This window comes from Mustela nigripes, chromosome 3 (genome assembly GCF_022355385.1).
Source record: "Mustela nigripes isolate SB6536 chromosome 3, MUSNIG.SB6536, whole genome shotgun sequence".
In the NCBI taxonomy this organism is placed as follows: Eukaryota; Metazoa; Chordata; class Mammalia; order Carnivora; family Mustelidae; genus Mustela; species Mustela nigripes.
In genome coordinates, this window is record NC_081559.1 from 196,768,006 (window position 1) to 196,786,286 (window position 18,281).

At 67.7% G+C, this 18,281-nt stretch overlaps 2 protein-coding genes across 11 annotated transcripts; one reads left to right on the plus strand and one right to left on the minus strand.

Annotated features, from left to right (window-relative positions):
* Positions 1–4,584: 4,584 nt before the first annotated feature.
* GSDMD (gasdermin D) lies at positions 4,585–9,922 on the plus strand. Of its 4 annotated transcripts, XM_059395304.1 has the most exons (12): positions 4,585–4,864; positions 5,292–5,420; positions 6,314–6,535; positions 6,692–6,884; positions 7,451–7,619; positions 7,758–7,860; positions 8,039–8,101; positions 8,371–8,439; positions 8,556–8,731; positions 8,814–8,955; positions 9,052–9,125; positions 9,226–9,922. In XM_059395304.1, exons 1-12 carry the CDS (start codon positions 4,837–4,839, stop codon positions 9,475–9,477), a joined length of 1,620 nt encoding a protein of 539 aa, XP_059251287.1. In that variant the 5' UTR covers positions 4,585–4,836; the 3' UTR covers positions 9,478–9,922. The 4 variants fall into 4 exon arrangements, with proteins under 4 accessions (XP_059251287.1, XP_059251285.1, XP_059251286.1 ...); XM_059395302.1 differs by lacking the exon at positions 4,585–4,864 and having other exon boundaries at positions 5,072–5,420; XM_059395303.1 differs by lacking the exon at positions 4,585–4,864 and having other exon boundaries at positions 5,072–5,420; positions 9,229–9,922.
* A 1,392-nt stretch (positions 9,923–11,314) lies between these two features.
* Positions 11,315–18,234, minus strand: MROH6 (maestro heat like repeat family member 6). 7 transcript variants are annotated; one of them, XM_059395293.1, is made up of 15 exons: positions 16,346–18,234; positions 16,085–16,168; positions 15,847–15,963; positions 15,455–15,602; positions 15,136–15,281; positions 14,779–14,963; positions 14,553–14,690; positions 14,327–14,441; positions 14,095–14,238; positions 13,846–14,019; positions 13,526–13,693; positions 13,182–13,301; positions 12,827–12,929; positions 12,649–12,714; positions 11,315–12,490 (listed from the first exon to the last, which is right to left on the minus strand). In XM_059395293.1, the coding sequence occupies exons 1-15, from the start codon at positions 16,559–16,561 to the stop codon at positions 12,231–12,233; spliced, it is 2,184 nt and encodes a 727-aa protein (XP_059251276.1). In that variant the 5' UTR covers positions 16,562–18,234; the 3' UTR covers positions 11,315–12,230. The 7 variants fall into 7 exon arrangements, with proteins under 7 accessions (XP_059251276.1, XP_059251277.1, XP_059251275.1 ...); XM_059395294.1 differs by having other exon boundaries at positions 14,779–14,891; positions 16,085–16,237; XM_059395292.1 differs by having other exon boundaries at positions 16,085–16,237.
* Between the last annotated feature and the right edge of the window lie 47 nt (positions 18,235–18,281).

The window sequence follows — 18,281 nt, forward strand, 5'->3', positions numbered from 1 at the left end:
AGCGCGTGAGACGGGCGGCCGCGGGGGGGGGGGCGGGGGCGGGGCGCGTGAGGCGGGGATGGACAGCGCGCACCCGCTAAGGGATCCTGTCCGGCCGAGACTCGGGGACGGAGGTGCTGATGGCTGCGGCGCCGGACGTTCGCGCTGACCCCGGATCGGCGCTTGCAGGGTCGTCGCGGGGCAGCTGAGACGTCGTGACTTTTGGCGCCACGGAGTGAAACACGCGTCTGCTGCAGACCCGCACGGCAGCCGGTGTCCCGGGAAAGTCCTCCGGCGGCGCGGACACGCGGGCATGAAGGCGGCAAGCAGTGGGGCACTTGCTAGGAAACCGTTACCGCAAAAGTCATCAAAACGGGAGGAGCGGTGGCGATCGCACCCGCGGCGCGCACCGCGGCGGACGTTAGCCCTGCGCCGGCGTGACACCCAGACCCGCGAAGGTCTCCGTGGAAACTGGTCGTTCCTGCCGCGTGTGCGAGTGCAACACGGCCAGCAGGGACAGCTGCAGGCCCGCCCAGCGGCCGCCTCCCGGGTCAGCGCCGGGCACCCTGCCGACCCCCATGTCTCTGCCGAGAGGCCAGATCTATCTGGAACCATCTTTGCTTCCTGTGTCCTTTGGGTCCCTACCACCCTCCGCCGTACCCTCCCCTCTGCTACTGCACTGTCCTGGCTGAACCCTAACTACAGGGTCCGTGTCTACCCCCCCACCCCCCGCCACAAGCAGCCGGAGGCACCCTAGGGCGGAGGCGTGTGGACGGCTGGGAGTGACTTACCTACCAGGACTGGGGTAGGAGTCTTTGGCCTTGGCAGAACTCTGAGGGCAGGGGAGGGATTCTCAGATCTGAGACGGGATTTCCCACCTGGGATCTTGGAAAGCTCTTCTGTGGGCTGACCCTGAGTTCTTTCTCTGGGGACTCAGCCGGCCACCGGCTTGTGAACGAGTCAGGGCGGGCAGCACGTGTCCAGTAACACCACTGAGCCCCCGACGGCCATCACCCAGCCAGCTCCAGGCCGTGAACCCCGGGCAGCACCCCCTGCGGCAGAGAGGACCCCTTTCAGCTGTCTCCAGCTCGGGTGGCATAATTAAGTACAGCCCACACATTCATGAGCAAGGAACAGATGTTTACACCGCTGAGCTTTGGGGTAGTCTTTTCCCCAGCACACACCGAGACCCGTGGTCTAGCCCTGAGCCTCTTCTGCGGCAGGACAGGCTGTCCAGACCTGGGGTGGCAGAGAGGATGTGCCCTTTGGAGATCAGGTGCAGCCGACTTACTCAAACCGGTCTTAGCAGGCAGAGCCACAGTGTCTCCCTGACGCCCCTCAGATGGGCAGACGCGGGAACAACCTGCCTTCAGTGTCAGCCCCGGGGAGGGTCGCAGAAACTCACACCACTTACTCCGGACATCGGCAGAGCCTTTTCTGAAGGGGAATTTGCAAAGTGTGCCGAGACCCTGAGTACTTTTTGGAGTAGTTTCATTTTTAGGAACTCCTCTCAAATGACCCTTTGCTTGAACACCAGGCAGAAACCTTTGGCCTGTTTATAGCCCTTCACTGTGAGCCCGGACCCGCCCCCGTGTGAAGACAAAGCACAATCGGTTCCCACAACAGCCGTCTTCCGGGTCACTTGCATCTTCCGGACCTCATCTCTGATCCTCCCCAGTGGCACATCCGGAGCTTCCTGCTGGCTGGCCGTGTCCCCCACACTCCTTGGGTCTTGCTGGTTACCCACAGTCCGGGCAGCCTTCCTCCACCGGTCCTCAGCCCCCAACCCAAGGGGCTCCTTCCCAGGGGGCTGTGCAGGTGCCAGAATCCATTATGAAGGACTTCTCTGTCCTCGCAGGGCTGTGTTCTCCCCAACGCCTCGTGGCCCCCACCTTCTCCCACACACAGCTTCCCCTTTTCCTTTGGCGGGTTTCCTCCGCCCTGCAGCCCAGGCCGGCTGCTTCCTTCCTGAGCTCTGCCCACTGCAGCCACTTCTGCCTTGACTCCCAGCATGAAGCCAGCGAGCACCCCTCCTACCGTCCCCACACTGGGCCGCAGCACGTGTCTAAAGGCAATGACAGATCAAGCACACTTTAATCACAGAATCTGCACAAAATCTACAGTCCGTCCTGCCTTATCGGCCTCCTGCTCCCACCCACCCACCTGCACACACACCCCTTGGGGACGCCCCTGCCCACTTCTTCCCTCTAGATAAACAGGCCTTTGGGAGTCCTCAGGTGGGAACAGGTGGTCGGCGGGCCGGGACCACTCCACCACGGGTGCCCCCTCGCCTTTCCTCCCAGAGGGAAGGGAGCAGGAAGTTACTGCAGAAGAGAGCCGCCCTCGGGGACCCCAGGGACCCTGCTTCACGCTGGCATCGCACCCCACCCCCAACCCTCACTAAAAGCATGACCCTCAGACTCTCTGAGCCAGATCCTTCTGGAGAGAAGTGTTGGGGTCTACGGTTCCCTCGATCGCGGCATTTCCCCAAGGCTCTTGGGGACCTGGATGGGTGGATCTCACGGAGACCTTCCTCAGGGCCCAGCACTGAGCAGACCTCTTCTAGGGTCCCACCGGTGACTCCTCCCCTGCCGCCCCAGCAACGCCTGGACTCCATCCAGCAGCAGTGATCGCTTCTCCCAGCCTGGGCAGAGGGGGACCCAGAAAACCGGAAGCCAGAGCGAGGGGGCCGCTTCCTGGAGCAGAGGCCCCGTTGGGGTAGGACCACCCCGTGGTGTGGATTTCTGTGGTCCGCACCACAGCAGGCGGAAAGCTCAGGAAACCCCAGACATCACAGCAGGTCCCGCAGTAGGGGGCTTTCAAAGGAAGCTGCCTTCCTGCCGCTCACACCCCTCCTGAGTCCAGGGGCGCCCCTGGACTGCCCCTGAGCCGCCAGGGCCCCCGCTCTGATGCTGGCCCACTCCCCAGAGTTCCCCTACGTGGGCCGAGCAAGTGCTGGGGAGAGGCACCCCAGCGCCTGGGCTACCGACGGGGTGGCCACCGTGCTGAGCAGGAGGGATGCCCCGCGGGGGGCTCCGTCCCCACGAGATGGGACTTCGTCTGCGCTTGGCCCTGCAGCGGCATTGGGTCAGAGGTCTCGAATCCTGATAGCATCTGCTTTTTGGAGCAAGGGCTCCAGGGGGTCAGAGGGTGGAACAGAGATGTGGGCAGGACAGAAGGGGAGACTGGGGAGGGGGGGATGTCTGGGGGAGGGTAGGTAGGGGCAACCGCTGGAGGAAGGGGAGCGCAGCACCCAGGGCGGCCTGTAGACAGCGAGGGCGACGACCTCCTGGCACCTGCGCTTGCATGAAGCCGGGGGATGTCCATACAAGAGTCAGCACTGGGTGAAGCTGGCCCTAGGCTGCTCGCCCTTATGGGCGGGGGGCGGGTTGGAGGCGATGGGCTGCACGGTTGCCTGTCGCGGACCCAGCAGAACCTGGGGCCCCTGGTGCTTGCCCCTGGTGCCCACCACCCTGAGCCGGGACTGCAGCTGCCTCAGGCCACTGTCCCATCTCCTCTGTGATGGGGCGGCGCCCTCCAGAGCTCTCTGGGTTATCTTTGGGATCTTAATGGCCTGTGTGTTTGCTCAGGGCTGGACACCCGCACAGCAGCATCTGCACTGATTGCCACCACCCGCCCTGCGCCAGCCCCTGCACGCCCCTGCCAGCCGGCGTTGGAGGCAGTGTCCCTGGGTGCAGCAAGTGTCCTCCACCTCAGGGCGCCCACACGGAAATACCGGGGCCCTCAGTCTGGGGTCATGGCTTGCCTTCAGAGACGTGTGTCCTACCTGGCTGTGGACCCCCAGGTCAGCCCCACCCACTTCAGAGTAACACAGGGTGGGCTTGAGGTGGACATGGTGTCGCCCCAGAGCTCCTGGCCCTCGCCCTCAGTCCTGGTGGCCCCCTTTGCTCTTTGAAAGGGAACCACGGAGGGGACAGGGCGCAGGGCCAGCACCTCCCACTTTCTCTCCAGCTCCTCTCCCCGGCCGGCTCCCTCCTGTCCTGTCACGCTGAACTCTGTCCTCTGTCAAGAGTCAGGAGTCCCGGCGAGAGCCCCTGGGCTTGGCAAGTCCCTCTCACTCTGGCTATTGCTGGAAAACTGGAACCGGGCCAAGGAACTGCAGCAGACTCACCACCCCCCGCCCCGCCGCACCCAGCCCGAGGGGTCGCAGCCCCAGGAAACGGCCTCAAGGCAGGCGGGAACCGTGGGCCACCCTCCGTGGTCACCGTGGCCCACATGGCCTAGGTGCTGCCCCTCCTGCCCGCCGATGGCTCCTGCCTGGCGCCCCTGCCTCACGCCCGGTCCCCCAGAGGGGGACCAGGCAGGACAGCCTTCTGGTACCCGCAACCCCGGGTGCGGCACAGGCCTGCGGCCCCCCAACCCGAGATCGCGCACAACACATACAAGCGTGTACAGACCCAAACACGCGCATGAGCACACACGTGGGGCCCCTGGGGGGCTGTTGGCTGACCAACGGCCTGCCGCTCGGGTCGGGCCCCCGGAGTCGTGGGAGCGATTCCCGCGTCAGGCTCCCCGCTGGATCGGGCTCTGCTGCTCCCTCTGAACTTCCCCTCTCGTGCTCACTCGCTCCCATTCTCTCAATAAATAAAATCTTAAAATAAAAAGAGAAAGAAACAAACCGTGTACACGTCAGCCGTCACTCCCCGACCCCCGCAACCCGGCGACCTCTCATCTACTCTGTCTCTAGGGCTTGGGCGGGCGTTTGAGGCTCATCCGGGTCCCGGGCCGTCAGTATGTCCTTCCCTCCCTCCTGGGTCTTCCCCTGGACGGAGGTCCCGAGCCCGTTCCTCGGCTGATGCACCTCTGAGTTGCTGCTACGCTTTGGTGTTTCAGGGGATGCTGCGTGAGCCTTCGCGGCAGGCGAGTGCGTGAACAGACGCTGCTGTTTCTGTTGAACCCACGTAGGAGAGGAGAGGGCGAGGCTGAGCATGCCTGTCTGCGGCCCCGCAGGGTCCCTCTGCCCGGGTCCCTCTGCCCCCGCCCCCCTGCTCCGTGGGGTCTGTGACATGGGCTGGCAGGCGTGGAGTGGCCTCAGGGCGAGGCCCGGCTGGCGGCTCCCAGCTGGGTGTGGATGTGCACATCTCCTCGGCATGGGGCCGTCTGCGCCTTCAGAGTCTGTTGGGCTCCAGCTGTGAGAAGGAAGCCACGGGAAGTACCTCCCGCTGGAGGGAGAGGCGAGGGCGCTGGGGCCGCGGGTGGGGCCCCACGGGGTGCACTGGCGGGGGCGTTTCTGGGAGGGCCGGGTCACGTCACTAGACTCAAGTTTCACTTTTGGGTCTGGGCTCCCACAGCCGTGCCCTTCCCCGCACGCTTCCCAGCTCCGGTCTGCAGGGCGGACTTGCTTCCCGTCGAGGGCCCGGAACCAGGGGTGACCGTCGCGGTGAGCTGCAGCCCACGCCCAGTGCCGGCCCCACTGCCTGGTGAGGGGGAGCTCAGGCTGAGTGGGGGCGATGCCGCCCCTTTTGGGGGACCACGTGGTCCCAGCACACTCCCAGACCAGCTTAGGGAAGCCTGGGGCCTCTGGGCTCCCCGTCTGGGTTTGGGTTCGACCGCAGGGGGGGCCCTTCCAGGTACCCCGTGGCCCACTCTGAATCCAGATCAGGAGCGGGGCTCAAAGGTCACTGGCTGGCGGGAGTGATCGGGAAAGGCTGGCTGCTCAGTCTGGGCCCAGGGCTCCTGTGTCCTGGGTCAGGCCTGCTGTAGGCTCTGGTCCCTGAAGCCTCAGCCTCGGGCTGGGGGCTCATGCAACTCTGGGCACAGGAAGAGCCTTAGAGGGCATCCCTGGAAGCTGGGGACCCTGTGGCAGAGCCTCGCTGTGGCCCCTTGCCAAGTCCCCGGAAGCTTGGTGGGCCCTGCTGCTTCTCCAGCCCTCTGAACGCCTCACCTTGGGAAATGGCGGCTGCAACAGTGAGAGTGTGGGGCTGGGGGCACCCTGAGACCTCTGCCCTCCCCTGCCCCCCTGCCCAGCAAGCACTAAGAGTCCCGGGCTCTCCGGGGCTTCCCGTGGGCACTCCGGCCACAGTACGGAAGGCGCGGGTGGCCTGAGTCCCACAGAGGCCTGCGAACCCCATCCCAGCCTAGAGGCGCGCAGAAGCCCCAGGCGCGGCTGCGAGGGGATGACGGGGCAGACACTGTTCCTGTGCTGAGTGGTCAGCAGCAGGAGTGGAGCTTTCTGCCCGTCAGAGCGTCCCAGGCCGGCCTGTGGAGGAACAGAGCTCCCTGCCAGTGGAGGCATCCAAGCAGCGACTGGTGCCCCCATCCCCCACTGTTCTAGCCCTGAGGGCAACACGGCTGGCCCATCTGTCCCCCTCAGGAGCCATGGCATCTACCTTCGAGGGCGTGGTCAAGAGGGTGATCCGGGAGCTGGACCACGGTGGCAAGCTGATCCCCATGGACAGCCTGCAGAGCTCCGCCGGCTTCCAGCCCTACTGCTTGCTGCGCAGGAAGCTCCCAATGTCGCGGTTCCAGAAAGTCCGCTACACGGGCATCAACCTGTCCATCAGGGACATTCTGGAGCCTGGCGCCCCAGAACCAGGTACCCCGTCCGCTGGGAGGGGACGGACGGGGGGCCTGCTGCCCGTTCCGCGCCTCTAGGCTCTCAGCCTTACAACAACAGAGCCTTTCCAACCCTCTGCGCGGGCGGGCGGGTGGCCGACGGGGGGACGGGGCCTCAGCTCTGGTCTGGCTCTAGACGTGAAACAAAGCACGCCCATCCGCGTCTTCGACTGCACGGACGGGGAGGCGCTGGGCGGCGGGGAGCTGGAAGCCGCGGGACAGGGGAGGCTCGCGGGCAAGGCATCGGTGTCCGAGTACCTCAGGATCTCGATGAAAGTGTGCACACGGAAGGTGGACCCCAACGTCTGGGACGCCATGAAGCGAGAGAGGTGAGCCCCCGGGCAGCCCCCGGGTCACCAGCCCGGGGCATCAGGAGTCACCAGGTGGCCGTGAAAGGCCAAGGGTCAGCACGGCGGCCGGGGTGGGGGGACTACAGGCCCCAGGGGCACGCCGAGCCCGGCAGAGGGGGAGGAGGCTGCCGAGGAGATGGGTGACGGCATCCTGAGGGCCGGCGTGGCCGGGCAGAGCCGAGCCCACACGCGGCAGGGGTGACGAGGAACAGCAGTGCAGGGTCGAGTTTTGAAATTTCAATCCAGGGAGGGGCAGCGAATGGGGGAAGGAGCAGCTAGATGAGCAGCGGCCGAGGGGCGGGTCTCTCCAGGGTCTGCCGGTGTCCACGGAGCACTCCTGGGTCTTGTGCCTCCCCCACCATGGCCCACCCCCCAGGAACACTGTTGGGAGCCCCCAGGGAGGGAATGATGGGAATCCAGGGCCTAGCCCCCCCGGAGGTCCTGGGCTCCTGGGCCGCAGCAGCCCCCAGCAGCATGGCCCACAGCGGGGGAGGGCAGGACCCCCCTGCACCCCCCACAGCCTCCAGGTCAACCACCTGCCACAGGCGCCTGCGGCAGCCCGAGCACAAGGTCCTGGGGCAGCTGCGCAACTGCAAGAGCGACGTGTTCGTGGTGACAGAGGTCCTGCAGACGCAGGAGGAGGTGACCGTCAGCCAGACCCAGAAGCACGAGGGCTCCGGCCAATTTGCGCTGCTTGGAGCCTTATCTTTCCAGGTGTGCGGCGAGAGCTGGGAACTGGGCAGGGGTCGGGGAGGCCAGCGGGGTGTCCCCAGGCAGAACCCCCCCCACCAGCAACCAGCCTCCTCAGCCCATGACCTAGAGCCCAGGCCCGAGCCCCTCTCCGCCCCTCAGGGCCAAGGCCAGGGCCGCCGGAGCCGGAAGAAGAAGGTCAGCATCCCTGCGGGCACCGTCCTGGCCTTCCAAGTGGCCCAGCTGCTCGTTGACCCTGACTGGGGTGAGCTGGGATTGGGGTGCCTCCTGCGGCCCTGGCAGAGAGGCGAGGAGGCCCAGCTTCCCGGGCGGCCTAGGAGCCAAGGTCGGGCCTGGGAGGGGGCAGGTTAGCCCCCGGGGGTGAGGCAGAGGCTGGGGTCACTGGGCGACCTGCCCCCATCTCTGCTCCCACCGGGCTACAGATGTCCTCCTCTACTGGGACAAGAGGGGCAAGAGGCCGAAGACCTTCAGGCCACCCAAGGAAGGTGAGGTGGGCACCTCCCGACCAGCCCCGGGCCTTTTGCGCAGCCCAGCTCGGCCAGCAGGCCCCGGCCGGGGTCCCGGGTGCCACAGGAAACTCACTGGCCCTGGGGGCAGGGGAGCTCTATGGACACACCCACACCAGCCCCGCCCGACTTCACCCCTGCCTCGGTCCCGCCTTGCTCCTGCCCTGGGCTGCCAGTATTGGTTGGTGGTGATGCACTGTGAGGCCCAGGGCCCTGCTCCAGGCCCTGACTCATCCTGCCCAACCCAGACCGCCAGCCGGTTTTTGAAAGACCCACAAGCGACCGCCAGCTCTCTGGAGGCTTAGAGTTACAGTCAGGTCAGACAACAGCTCGACAACACCGGGAACGTGGGTGGGAGCCTCATTCTGCCCCCCGGGAGTCTGCCCTTCCCGACCAGGGTTCTCCAAGGTCAGTGTTAGTCCTCTTGCCACAGACGGGTTTATTGAGGTCGGTCCTGCGTTCACGGGAAGCTTCCAGGACCTGCAGGCAGAGGTGGCGGCCCAGACCCAGGCCCTCCGGTGCTTGTCCCGGGAACTGTGCGGGCAGCTGCTGGCGGGCGTGGCACAGGTGCTGCGGGAAGAGCGGGGCCTACAAACTCTGGAGGACGAGGTGAGCAGCCCCGGGACTGGAGGGCCTGAGGGAGGGGCCCGCGCCCACTGCCCGGACTCACCGGCCGGCCTCACGTCCCCAGCTGGAACAGGGCCTGAGCTGTGGGGTGGTGCCCACCCTGGAAGGTCCAGCGGGCGCCGTCCTGGAGTGCCTGGTGAACAGCTCCGGGGAGCTAGAAGGGCAGCTGGCGCGCCCTGTCCTCTACCTGGCGGAAGCACTGGCCGGTAAGAGGCTCCTGTGGTGGGGCCAGGCGGGGCAGGGGTAGGGGCTTGTCCGGCCAGGCCTTCTGGAACCCCTTCTGAGCGGAAGTGTCGCCCCAGTGCTGACTGAGACCCAGCATGCGGTGCTCGGGAAGATGCTGGAGACCGGAGAGCTATCTGGGCGGTTGGACCTGGTAAGACACATGCGGGTGGCTGGGCGCAGGGGCTCCTAGGAAGGAGCGATGGGGGGAGGCGGGCACGGGCAGCTCACAACAACCTCCCTCCCCATTCTAGCAGGTGGGGAGCATCTTGGAGCAGAGCAGCCCCTGGCAGCAGCGTAGGGACGTGTCCCTGCCGCCAGAGCTCCTGGGGAGCGGCTGGGGCCCGGAGACGCCTGCCTGGGTCCTGCTGGAGGAATGTGGGCTGGAGGTGCAGGCGGACGCCCCCCAGGTGCGCTGGGAGCCAGAGGCCCAGGACCTCACCTGCGCTCTCTTCGCCTGCCTGGTGCTGCTCCTGGGGCTGAGCCCGGACAGCTGCTGGGGCTGAGCTGCTCTCCAGCTCCCCTGGGCAGCTGCAGGGACATGGGGGTGGGACACAGCTGGAGCCCACCCCACCACCCCACCCCGCCAGGGGCCGAGAGCTCCAGTCAGCCCGTGGCCAGTTCGTCCCGGGGCTGTGCGTTGAGAGAGTCAATAAATGTGGTGTACGAGGGAGAGAGGCTCATGGAGTTGAAGCGGCCCCAGAACCGGGCAGGGAGCACGAGGTCTGCTCTGGGGGTGAGGCTAAGGGGTCTGCCAGGTGTTGGGACCCGGTCCCGCTGGAGAGGACCGGCCACACAGCTGGGCCCTGGCCCTCCCCTGAAGGCCGGCCTCCCCGAGCGATGGCGGCAGAGCAGCTTGCCCGGGAAACTTGAGGACGCCCCGCTGTGGCCTCGAGGACGGAGCGGGGACCAGAGCACGGCTGTCTGACAGGAACACGGACTGGTCCTCCTGGGGCTGTGTCGACCTAACCCTAACCTTCTTCTGAACGGCTTGGTCAAGGTCCAGGCACATCTGCTCAAGGCTAAGAGTCTGTCCCTGTGTGTGGGTGGGGTGTCCTGGCCCCTGAGGTGCAGATCCCTGGCCACTCGCAGGCCTCAGCCACCCACGGCAGAGGGGGACCCGAGGGCAGGCACAGGCGGGACCGATGAGGCCTCTTCGCCAAGAGCGTGCACAGCCGGGAAATCTGCCTTTCCTTGGTGGGAACCGCAGTCGGCCTTCCCCTGTGCGCCGGCAGGTAGACAAGGGGGGGTTCCGCCGTGGCTGCCCCTGAGAGGGGGCCCCAGGACTCACCGAACAGGAGGGACTGTAGTCTCAGAGCTAGGACCTCGGCCCCAGAGAATCTCTCGTGCCCCAGCCCGAGAGCGGAATGAATGCCAGGACAAAGCAGCCTGCGCCCCACACGTCCTCCATCCTGCCAGCTGGCGGGCAGAGGGTCTTGGGGGGCACAGCAAGCTGGGGGTGGGCACAGGACCACAAGCCGGGGGACGCACTGTGCAGGACACAGCCTGCGCTCCGGGAGGGTGGTGGGCACGACGGACCTGGGGCAGAAGGGGCCGGGTGCCGCCTGCCCGAGCCCTCCGCGGAGCCCGGGGCCTCCTTTCCAGAGCGCATCTCTGGCCGGCCGTGCCCTGCTTGGTGACGGAAGCGCGGCCATCCCTCAGCCCAGGTTTTGTCTCCTGGGCGGCGGCCCTGGGGGGCTGGGCCTGCTTCCGACCTCAGCGGCCGTTACTGAGGCGAGCGTGGGGCTCCTGCCCCAGCCTCGGGCCCAGATCAACCCAGGGGCTCGCAGGACGTCCCCGCACACACCCGCTGCCTCGAGGGACACCGAAGGCGGACACCCAGCCCTGCCCAGCGCCCCCACCCTGGGAGCTGCGGTGCTGCCGGGCAGGTGACTGGCTCGAGCCCCCAGGCCCGCACGGCCTCCCGGGACACCCCCAAACGGCCCTCTCCTTCCCTCTCGCAGCCTCCCTCGGGAGTCTGAGGGCCCCGGAGGTCGGGGACACGTTTCGTTAGTTCTAAACGGACACACCAGACCATACCCCCTGCTTCCACACCGACGCGTGCGCTCTGCCTGGCCCGCGTGGGCCTCCAGGACCTAATGACCTTCCTGCCTGAGCTCCGGAGCTTTCTGTCTGTCTCAGGTGAACCGTGCCTTCCCTGGCCGTAAACACGGACCCTGAACCGGCCTGACTCTAACCCCCGGCGGGCGGACCCTTACTCCTCGCTCGATACTCACTGCCTTATCTACCATCCCAGACTGAGCCAGACCACGGGCCAGGCCATGGTCATCAGGACTCCGTACTTGGCCCAGACCCAATTCCCAGACTCATACCAGACCCCTGTAACGCACCTGTGTTTATTTCACCACTTCCCCCAGGGGACAGGCGGGACCCCAAGGAGTCCCCAGACGTGGAGGGACGGGTCTCAGCCCTCCAAGAGGTCGGCATGAGCCAAGGCCTCTCTGAGGACATGGCGTTGGGGGTTGGGTCTGGGAAGGCAAGAGAACGTCTGAAGACAGGCGTTCCGGGCGGAGGGGCCCGCCAGGACCCAGAGCCGCTTCCTCCCAGCACGTGCCGTCACTCTGCCCTCGTTCTGGCCCAGGGAGGGCCCTGGGGAGCCACCTGGGGCTCAGTCTGGAGGGGGCAGGAGGTGGTACCCCACACCTGAAGCCCACCTCCAGCCTCCAGTGGGTAAGTCAGGGGGAACCCAGAAAAGGTCTGGTGACCTTTCTGTGACGCGATGCACAGGAGTGTGGGGGCGATGGTGACAGGCCAGTGAGGAGTGGGACATGTGATGGGGGACTTTGGGCCACTGGGGAGGACAGCCCAGACAGGCGGAAGAGGGGGGAGGCCATACGTGAAGACCCAGCAAGCAGGCGGCCTCTCGTGGCACCAGCTCCCGGGGTTGGGCCAGGGTCACCATGACCCCCATCGGAACCCAGCTAGGTGCCAGGTGCCATCCAAACTGGGGGTGGGCACACTCAGGTTGCTGGCCTGAATGGGGACAGATGGGCCCACGCGGGCAAGAGACAAGGCGGGCTGCAGGCAAGATGGCGCTTGGACAGAAGGCGCCCCGGTCCTGGCTCACGAGGCTGTTGTGGCGGTGCGTCCCTAGCGAGGGAGGGTTGGAGCCCATCCAGGCCCGGGCCCAGGGGGGGGCCCTCAAGGGGAGCTGCTCCTGACCTGCCCCTGCCAGGACTGGCCCCGGAGCGGAGCGCTGCCTGTCTGCGACCCCGGGGACCCTCAGGCTGGCTCGGGCTCAGGCGCATTCGGGTCCCAGGCAGCCCCAGCGGCCTATGACGCTCCGGGGCTGGAATGGGCTGTTGGGGTAGACTGGTGGGGGCCGGGAGGGCGGGCTGCGGTGCCAGAGGCCTGGGCGGAGGAGAGGCAGGGGCAAGTTGAAGAGTCCTGGGCGGCGGGGCCAGGCCTGGGCGCGGGCCAGCAGCGCCACCTGTTGGGCGGACGCATGAGCCGCGGCGGCCACGGCGGGCTCTGGGTCACTCTGCAGCTGTCCCAGGTCTGCAGGAACAGAGCAGCTCAGGCAGGGCCAGAGAGCTCTCAGAACCACAACGTATCCCAGGCCCCAGGCTCTCCACCCGTCCATTCCCATCCGCTGCCACCTCACGCCCCCAGCCTCTCCAGGACCCCACATGCCGGAGAGCGAGCTGGGCCCTCACCCTGGAGCAGAGAGTCCAGCAGGTCCTGGTGGACACGGTCAGGGCTGGTGTGGTGGATGAGGAAGCCTGGACCGAGACATGCCCGTGAGCGCTGGCCGCCGGCACTCATCAGGGAAGGGCCGGTCCGGCTCCCAGAGCTCTGAGCGCGAGGGACAGACACCAGGACTGCCTCACTCACCTAGGAGCACGGCCGCGCCCCAGCGCAAAGGGGTCTGTGGGCTCCGCAGGTAGCCCTGGGTCTGGCTCAGGAAGCTGGGGGTGTGACTTGGGTACCGCTGAACCTGGGGGCAGACAGGGCCATGACGGTATCGCAGGACCCATGGCACATGGAAAGCAGGTGGCAGACGTCAGCCCAGGGCATGGGGGGCCAGGGGAACCCCCAGGGCAATGCCTCAGGGCCAGAAGTCTTAGACCTGCGGCCACCTTGGCTGGGAGAGGGAGAAGACCGAGTTTTGGGGTAGTGCCTGGTGCATACCGGGCCAAGTGGGCAGCTGACCACACCCCATCGCTGTCACCGACCTCCCCCTACTGACCAGGCAGTGGCAGATGCGGCTTAGGGCCTCAGGGCTGTCATAGTGGGCCACAGTGACCGTGTCCTCCAGCAGGCCCCAACGTAAGGCCTGGTCACAGCGGGCCAGGGTCCACTCTGAACTCTAGGGCAGGGGAAGGGAACAGGGTTAGGGTCCAGAAAGTGGCTGGAGGGAGCCAGGGTGTAGCCAGGATGAGACGTGGAAGAGCCCAGGGCAAGTGGTCAGGAAAGACCAGGAACCCGGGAGCCCTGGACACTGGCACCTGAGGTCCTCGTAGAAATATAAGGAGCTGCGCAGGGTGGGCACGGGTGGGGACAGCAAAGGGACAGTCTTGGGGGGTAGCTGACCTCAGCGGCATCACGGCTGGGATCTTGCAGGCGCAACAGCAGAGGGATGACGCTCTGGAGCACCAGCTTCCGGAGGGGGCCGCGGAGCCCCACCCGGAGCCCGCCCCGGCCCCGCCGCACCAGCGTCCCGAGAAGCCCCACGGCCGAGGCGCGGACCGACTCCCTGGCCTGCGTGGGAGGGCGCGGACAGGACAGACGGAGAAGGCTGCGGTCACGACGGTGATCCGGGGGCCGGGTGGGGGGGGTCTGGGGCGGGGGAGGGATGGGCCGGAACGGGGGTGGGGCGGGGTGGGGGCGCGGCCTGGAGGGGCGGGGCTTACGTCGTCCAGCAGCCGCGGTAGCCAGGGCCCCAGCTGGGCGCTCAGGAGGCGCACGGGCGCCCGCGGCTGCCGCAGGAGCCTCCCCAGCGCGCCCAGCGCCGCGTCCACGAGCCTCGCGTCGCCCTCGCCCAGCGCACCCAGCAGCGCGGGCAGCAGCCTGCTCCCGTGCCGCACCTGCGGGGGCAGCGACTCGTGGGCGGCCCCTCGCTGCCCCGGCCCGGTCCCCCGCCCCCCGGCCCTGTCCCTCACCTTCCTGCGGTCCAGCGCCAGGTGGCCGAGGCCCAGCAGACCCAGCCAGCGCACGGTGGGCTCGGGGTCGCCCTGCCAGGCCCGGAGCCGCTCCAGGATGACCTCCTCCCGCAGGAGCCTCGCCGTGGGCCGACTCTGCAGCAGCTGAGCGGGGGGGCCCTGCGGTCAGCGCGCGCGAGGGCCGCTTCACGCCGCCGGCGCCCCTCCCCGGCCGGGTGGGAAGCAGGCTCACCCCGGTGAAGAAGGCCATCGCCGTGAGGCGCTGCGCGTCGTCGGGGCTGCGCAGCTGTGGCAGCAAGTTCGCGAACAGGCCTCGCAGGTGGTGGTCCGCGTGGGCCACCATGGCACTGGATGGGAAGGAGATGGGGCGCTCTCTCGTCTCCCCTGCCGCCCCTGGAGGAGCCTCCAGCCGGCCCCGCCTGCCGCCCCCGCCTCTTCCCCCGCGCCCCCTCCCGCACCTGGCCAGCAGCAGGACGCCTTCTAGGTGGGTGTGGGCTCCCACCAGCCTCCTCCAGCCTCCGGCCTGCTCCATGCACGTGACTACCATGCGGCCACCGTCCCCGGCGAGCAAGGCCTTCAAGGCCTCCACCGCGCAGCTGGGTAGGGGCAGCAGCGGGTGGGTGGAAGCGCTGGGAGGGCACCGGCCCCGCCCCCCTTCCCTGGGCTGGGGCTGCGGGCCCTCACCTGGCGTGGCTGGGCGGCGGCCCTCGCTGCGAGGGGCCCCACACCTTCGGGGAGCCAGGGGCGCGCACGCCCCGCGCTAGCTGGTGTAGCTGCGTGACCAGCAGGAGCAGGAGCTGTGGGTAGAAGCCCCGCGTGGCACCCACGCAGCCAGACACAGCCAGCATCTCCCCAAGGGCCCGAGTGGCCTGCGGAACAAGCCGCCCGGCTCAGGCTCCGCCGCCGCAGAGCTAGGACGAGGCCTCGGACCCTTGAGGGACGTGATGAACGCGCCGGGCCTGCCGCCCTGGTGCCCCACCCCGGGGCCAGACCCTCCCACCCCCAAGGTCCACTCCCCGGCTGCGTGGGCCCCTCACCTACCGCCAAGGCCTCCAGCTGCCGCCCGGCTTGGTCCTTCAGCGCCCACAGCAGCTGGACCAGCACCTGCCCGTTCACGCACTGATTCCGGCTCAGGCTGGGCCACAGTTCAGCCACCGCCCTGGGGGTGGGAGCCGCTGAGACAGGGTCTGATGTGGGGAGTCCCCAGGTCAGGGTGGGAGGCAGCCCCGAGGACTCCAGCCTGGGGAGGAGTCGGGAAACCGACCCCAGGGCACTCCACCCACACACCCCAGAGGAAAAATTTGAGCTGCCCGGCGGGGGCAGATCAGGAATCCCTGGGGCCACCAGCAGGGCGACAGACCTGGTGTTGGGCACAGTCCCTGTACAGAAGGAAACCCCAGAGAACTTCTCCTGAGCAGAGTGACCCAAGAGCCAGGGTCGCTGGGGAGAAGCCGCCACCTGGCTCGCTCGTCCCACCTTGGAGCCCCGGCCTGGGCTCCCACTGTGACCTGGAGGGGGAAGGCAGGCCGCCAGGCCAGGACATCCCTGAGGACCCCCGAGGCGGGAGGGCTGGGGAGGGGACGGAGGACCCGAGTCGGGGCGGGGCGGGGCAATTCAGAGGCTCCGCCCCCGACCCACCGCCAATCAGGAAGGGGGAAGGAAGCTGCTTGGGGGCCTTGGGGATGTGGCTGCTGGCCTGGGGGAGGCGGGTTACCGGTCCGGGGACAGCGAGCTGCGCAGCAGCGCACGCACCACCTCCCGAGCGTGCTCCCGGGCCAGCGCGCTCAGCACCCGGAGGGCCGCCCGCCGGGGCCTCCCTTCGGCCAGGCTGGACACCTGCGCCAGCAGCCGGCTCACCAGGGCATACACCTGGCGGGGAGGAACAGACGTCAGCGCCCTATGGCCACACCCCCGCGGGGCCGGTGCAGCCGTGCCCCAACCTTGGAACTCAACAGCAGGAGCTGGGGGCGGGGCGGGGGCGATGGCTCACCTGCGCCTCCAGAGGCTGGCCCTGGGCCTCCGGAGCTGAGGGCAGTGTGAGCTCTGTCGCTTGCGTCCTCACAAAGCCGGCCTCCTGCAGGCAGGCCGCGGTGTACGCCGCCAGGTCCGCAAGGGCCCCCTCCTCCCGGGAGCTCTGGGGGTCCTAGGGCAGGGTGGGTGGGATGGACCAAGTGCCCTGACTCTCCCAGCTGTCTTCCTCAGCGACCCCATCTTCCTTCGTGTGGTCCCTGCAGCCTCTCTTCCCACTCACCTGACAGGGTTCCTTAGAGGCCTCACATCCCGGGGCGGAGACGGCAGCCACACTCTTGGGATCCGACTCAGGTTCAAGCCCATGTCTGGGCTGACGGCCAAGGACAGAGCTACCTGGGGTCTGTCCCTGGTTGGCCTGGATCCCTTCAGCCAGAGCTGTCAGGGTTAGAGCCCCCACAGGGACCCCGCGGGTCTGGCCCCACGCCCCCCAAGCCATGGTCCCCGGCACACCCCAAGCTGCGCAGCCAGATCCAGCAGCGCCCTCCGCTCCTTCTTCTGGGACGTCGTGCCGGGGCCTGACCTAGAAGCCAGCCCTGGGCAGGAAGGACCGGGGGCAGGTGTGGTAGCGCTTCCTGGGTGGGGGCCGGGGCGCTCCCAGACACACCCCCTGGTGTGCATATCCGGGGCCTGTGAAGGGCCTTCCTGCCCTTGCTGCTGGCAGTGAGTAGCTGTCCTGAAGCTGGAGTGTGGGGGTCGGGGGTCCCGTCTGCCCTCAGGGCCCCAGGGATGGTGCCCTGGGATGGTGCTTCTTTAATAAGAGGGGACCGGGGCCCTTCACCCTGACATCTGACCCCTCTGGGCTGGTGTGGACAGCCCTAAGGAGACCCTGCAGGGTCCAGGTCCAGACAGAGGTCAGGGCCCAGCCCTGAGCTCAGGCGCTGCCTGGGGCCCCGAGCTGGGCTGTCCCCACGGCATTCCGACCCAGCCAGACATCTTGGGGACGAGGATGGTTGAGATACGTGTCACTACCTCGGAGTTCAGGCCGGCCTGGGGTGGAGCAGAGCTGAGGGGGCGGCCCCACCGGCACCCAGATGCCCTTACAGGGGCCTGCCACCGTCGGGGTGGGCCATCTGGGTCCTGGCCCGTTCTGAGGCTCCCCCTCCACCTGACCCTGGAGCACAGGGCTCCTGGGTCCTGGCCCGAGGAAGTGTGCCGCTGGGCAGCGGTGCCCCACGGGTACCTGGGCCTGCTTCCGCCCTTGGGTGTTTGTGAGTCTGTATCTATCCGAGCCTCAAGCTCCACAGGGCTGGCCTGACCGGGCCTCTGCCCCAAATCCTGTCACCCGCCCCCAGGGACGCGGACCAAGGCCCCACCTAAGCCTTGGGGTCCGGAAGAGCCAGTCTGGCCACAGATGCTTGAAGAGCTGACGTGTTCTCGGAAGCACCCCGGGAAGCCAGCACCCCGCCTTGCGTGCTCATGCCACCCGGTGCTGCCAGGGTCAGAGAGGCCTGGCTCCACCGCCCCACGGGACCGAGGACATCTCTCCCGGCTGGTTCTGGTGGAACCTGTCACCGAAGCCAGCGCACACCTGACCAGGTTCGTCCACACTGGAGCCGGACTGGCCCAGAGCCGCTCATCTCTTGGCTGGCTCTAACACACCCCCCGGACCTTCCTCTCCTTGGTAAGGCTGCGGGGTCCGGAGCTGGCTTCCCCCAAGGCCAGCCTGGCTGGCCCCATGGCAGATGGTGGCGCCCAAGAGGACAGCGACCCACTGGTAGAGTCCTGCAGGGCGGCCTCTAGAGCGGCCACGGACGTCCGGGCTTCTCCTGGGCTTGGCAAGCATGCGGCGTCCCGCTGACCCCTGCACGGGGTACCTGTGGCCGGCAGTGGAATCTGGGGCCACGCCTGGATCCCAGAAATCCCCAAGACCCTCTGGCTTCCTCATCCCCAACCCGTGGCTCTCCCTCCCCGGCCTCCTGCAGTAACCGCACCAGCTCCTAGGTGGGCACCATGAGCCGCCCTTTCCCTCCGGCCTCAGACCTGGCCCCACAGCCCAGCTGCACAAGCCTCCGACTGCCAGCCTCGGCCTAGCGCCCGGCCCCCCTCAGACCCCAGCCCCGGGCCGCCTCCCCACCCTGGCAGAGCCTGGGCCTCCCTGGGAGCTGGAACCCAGGCGCTGACCCCCGAGGGCAGCCTCCCTTGCAGAGCCTGGGGGT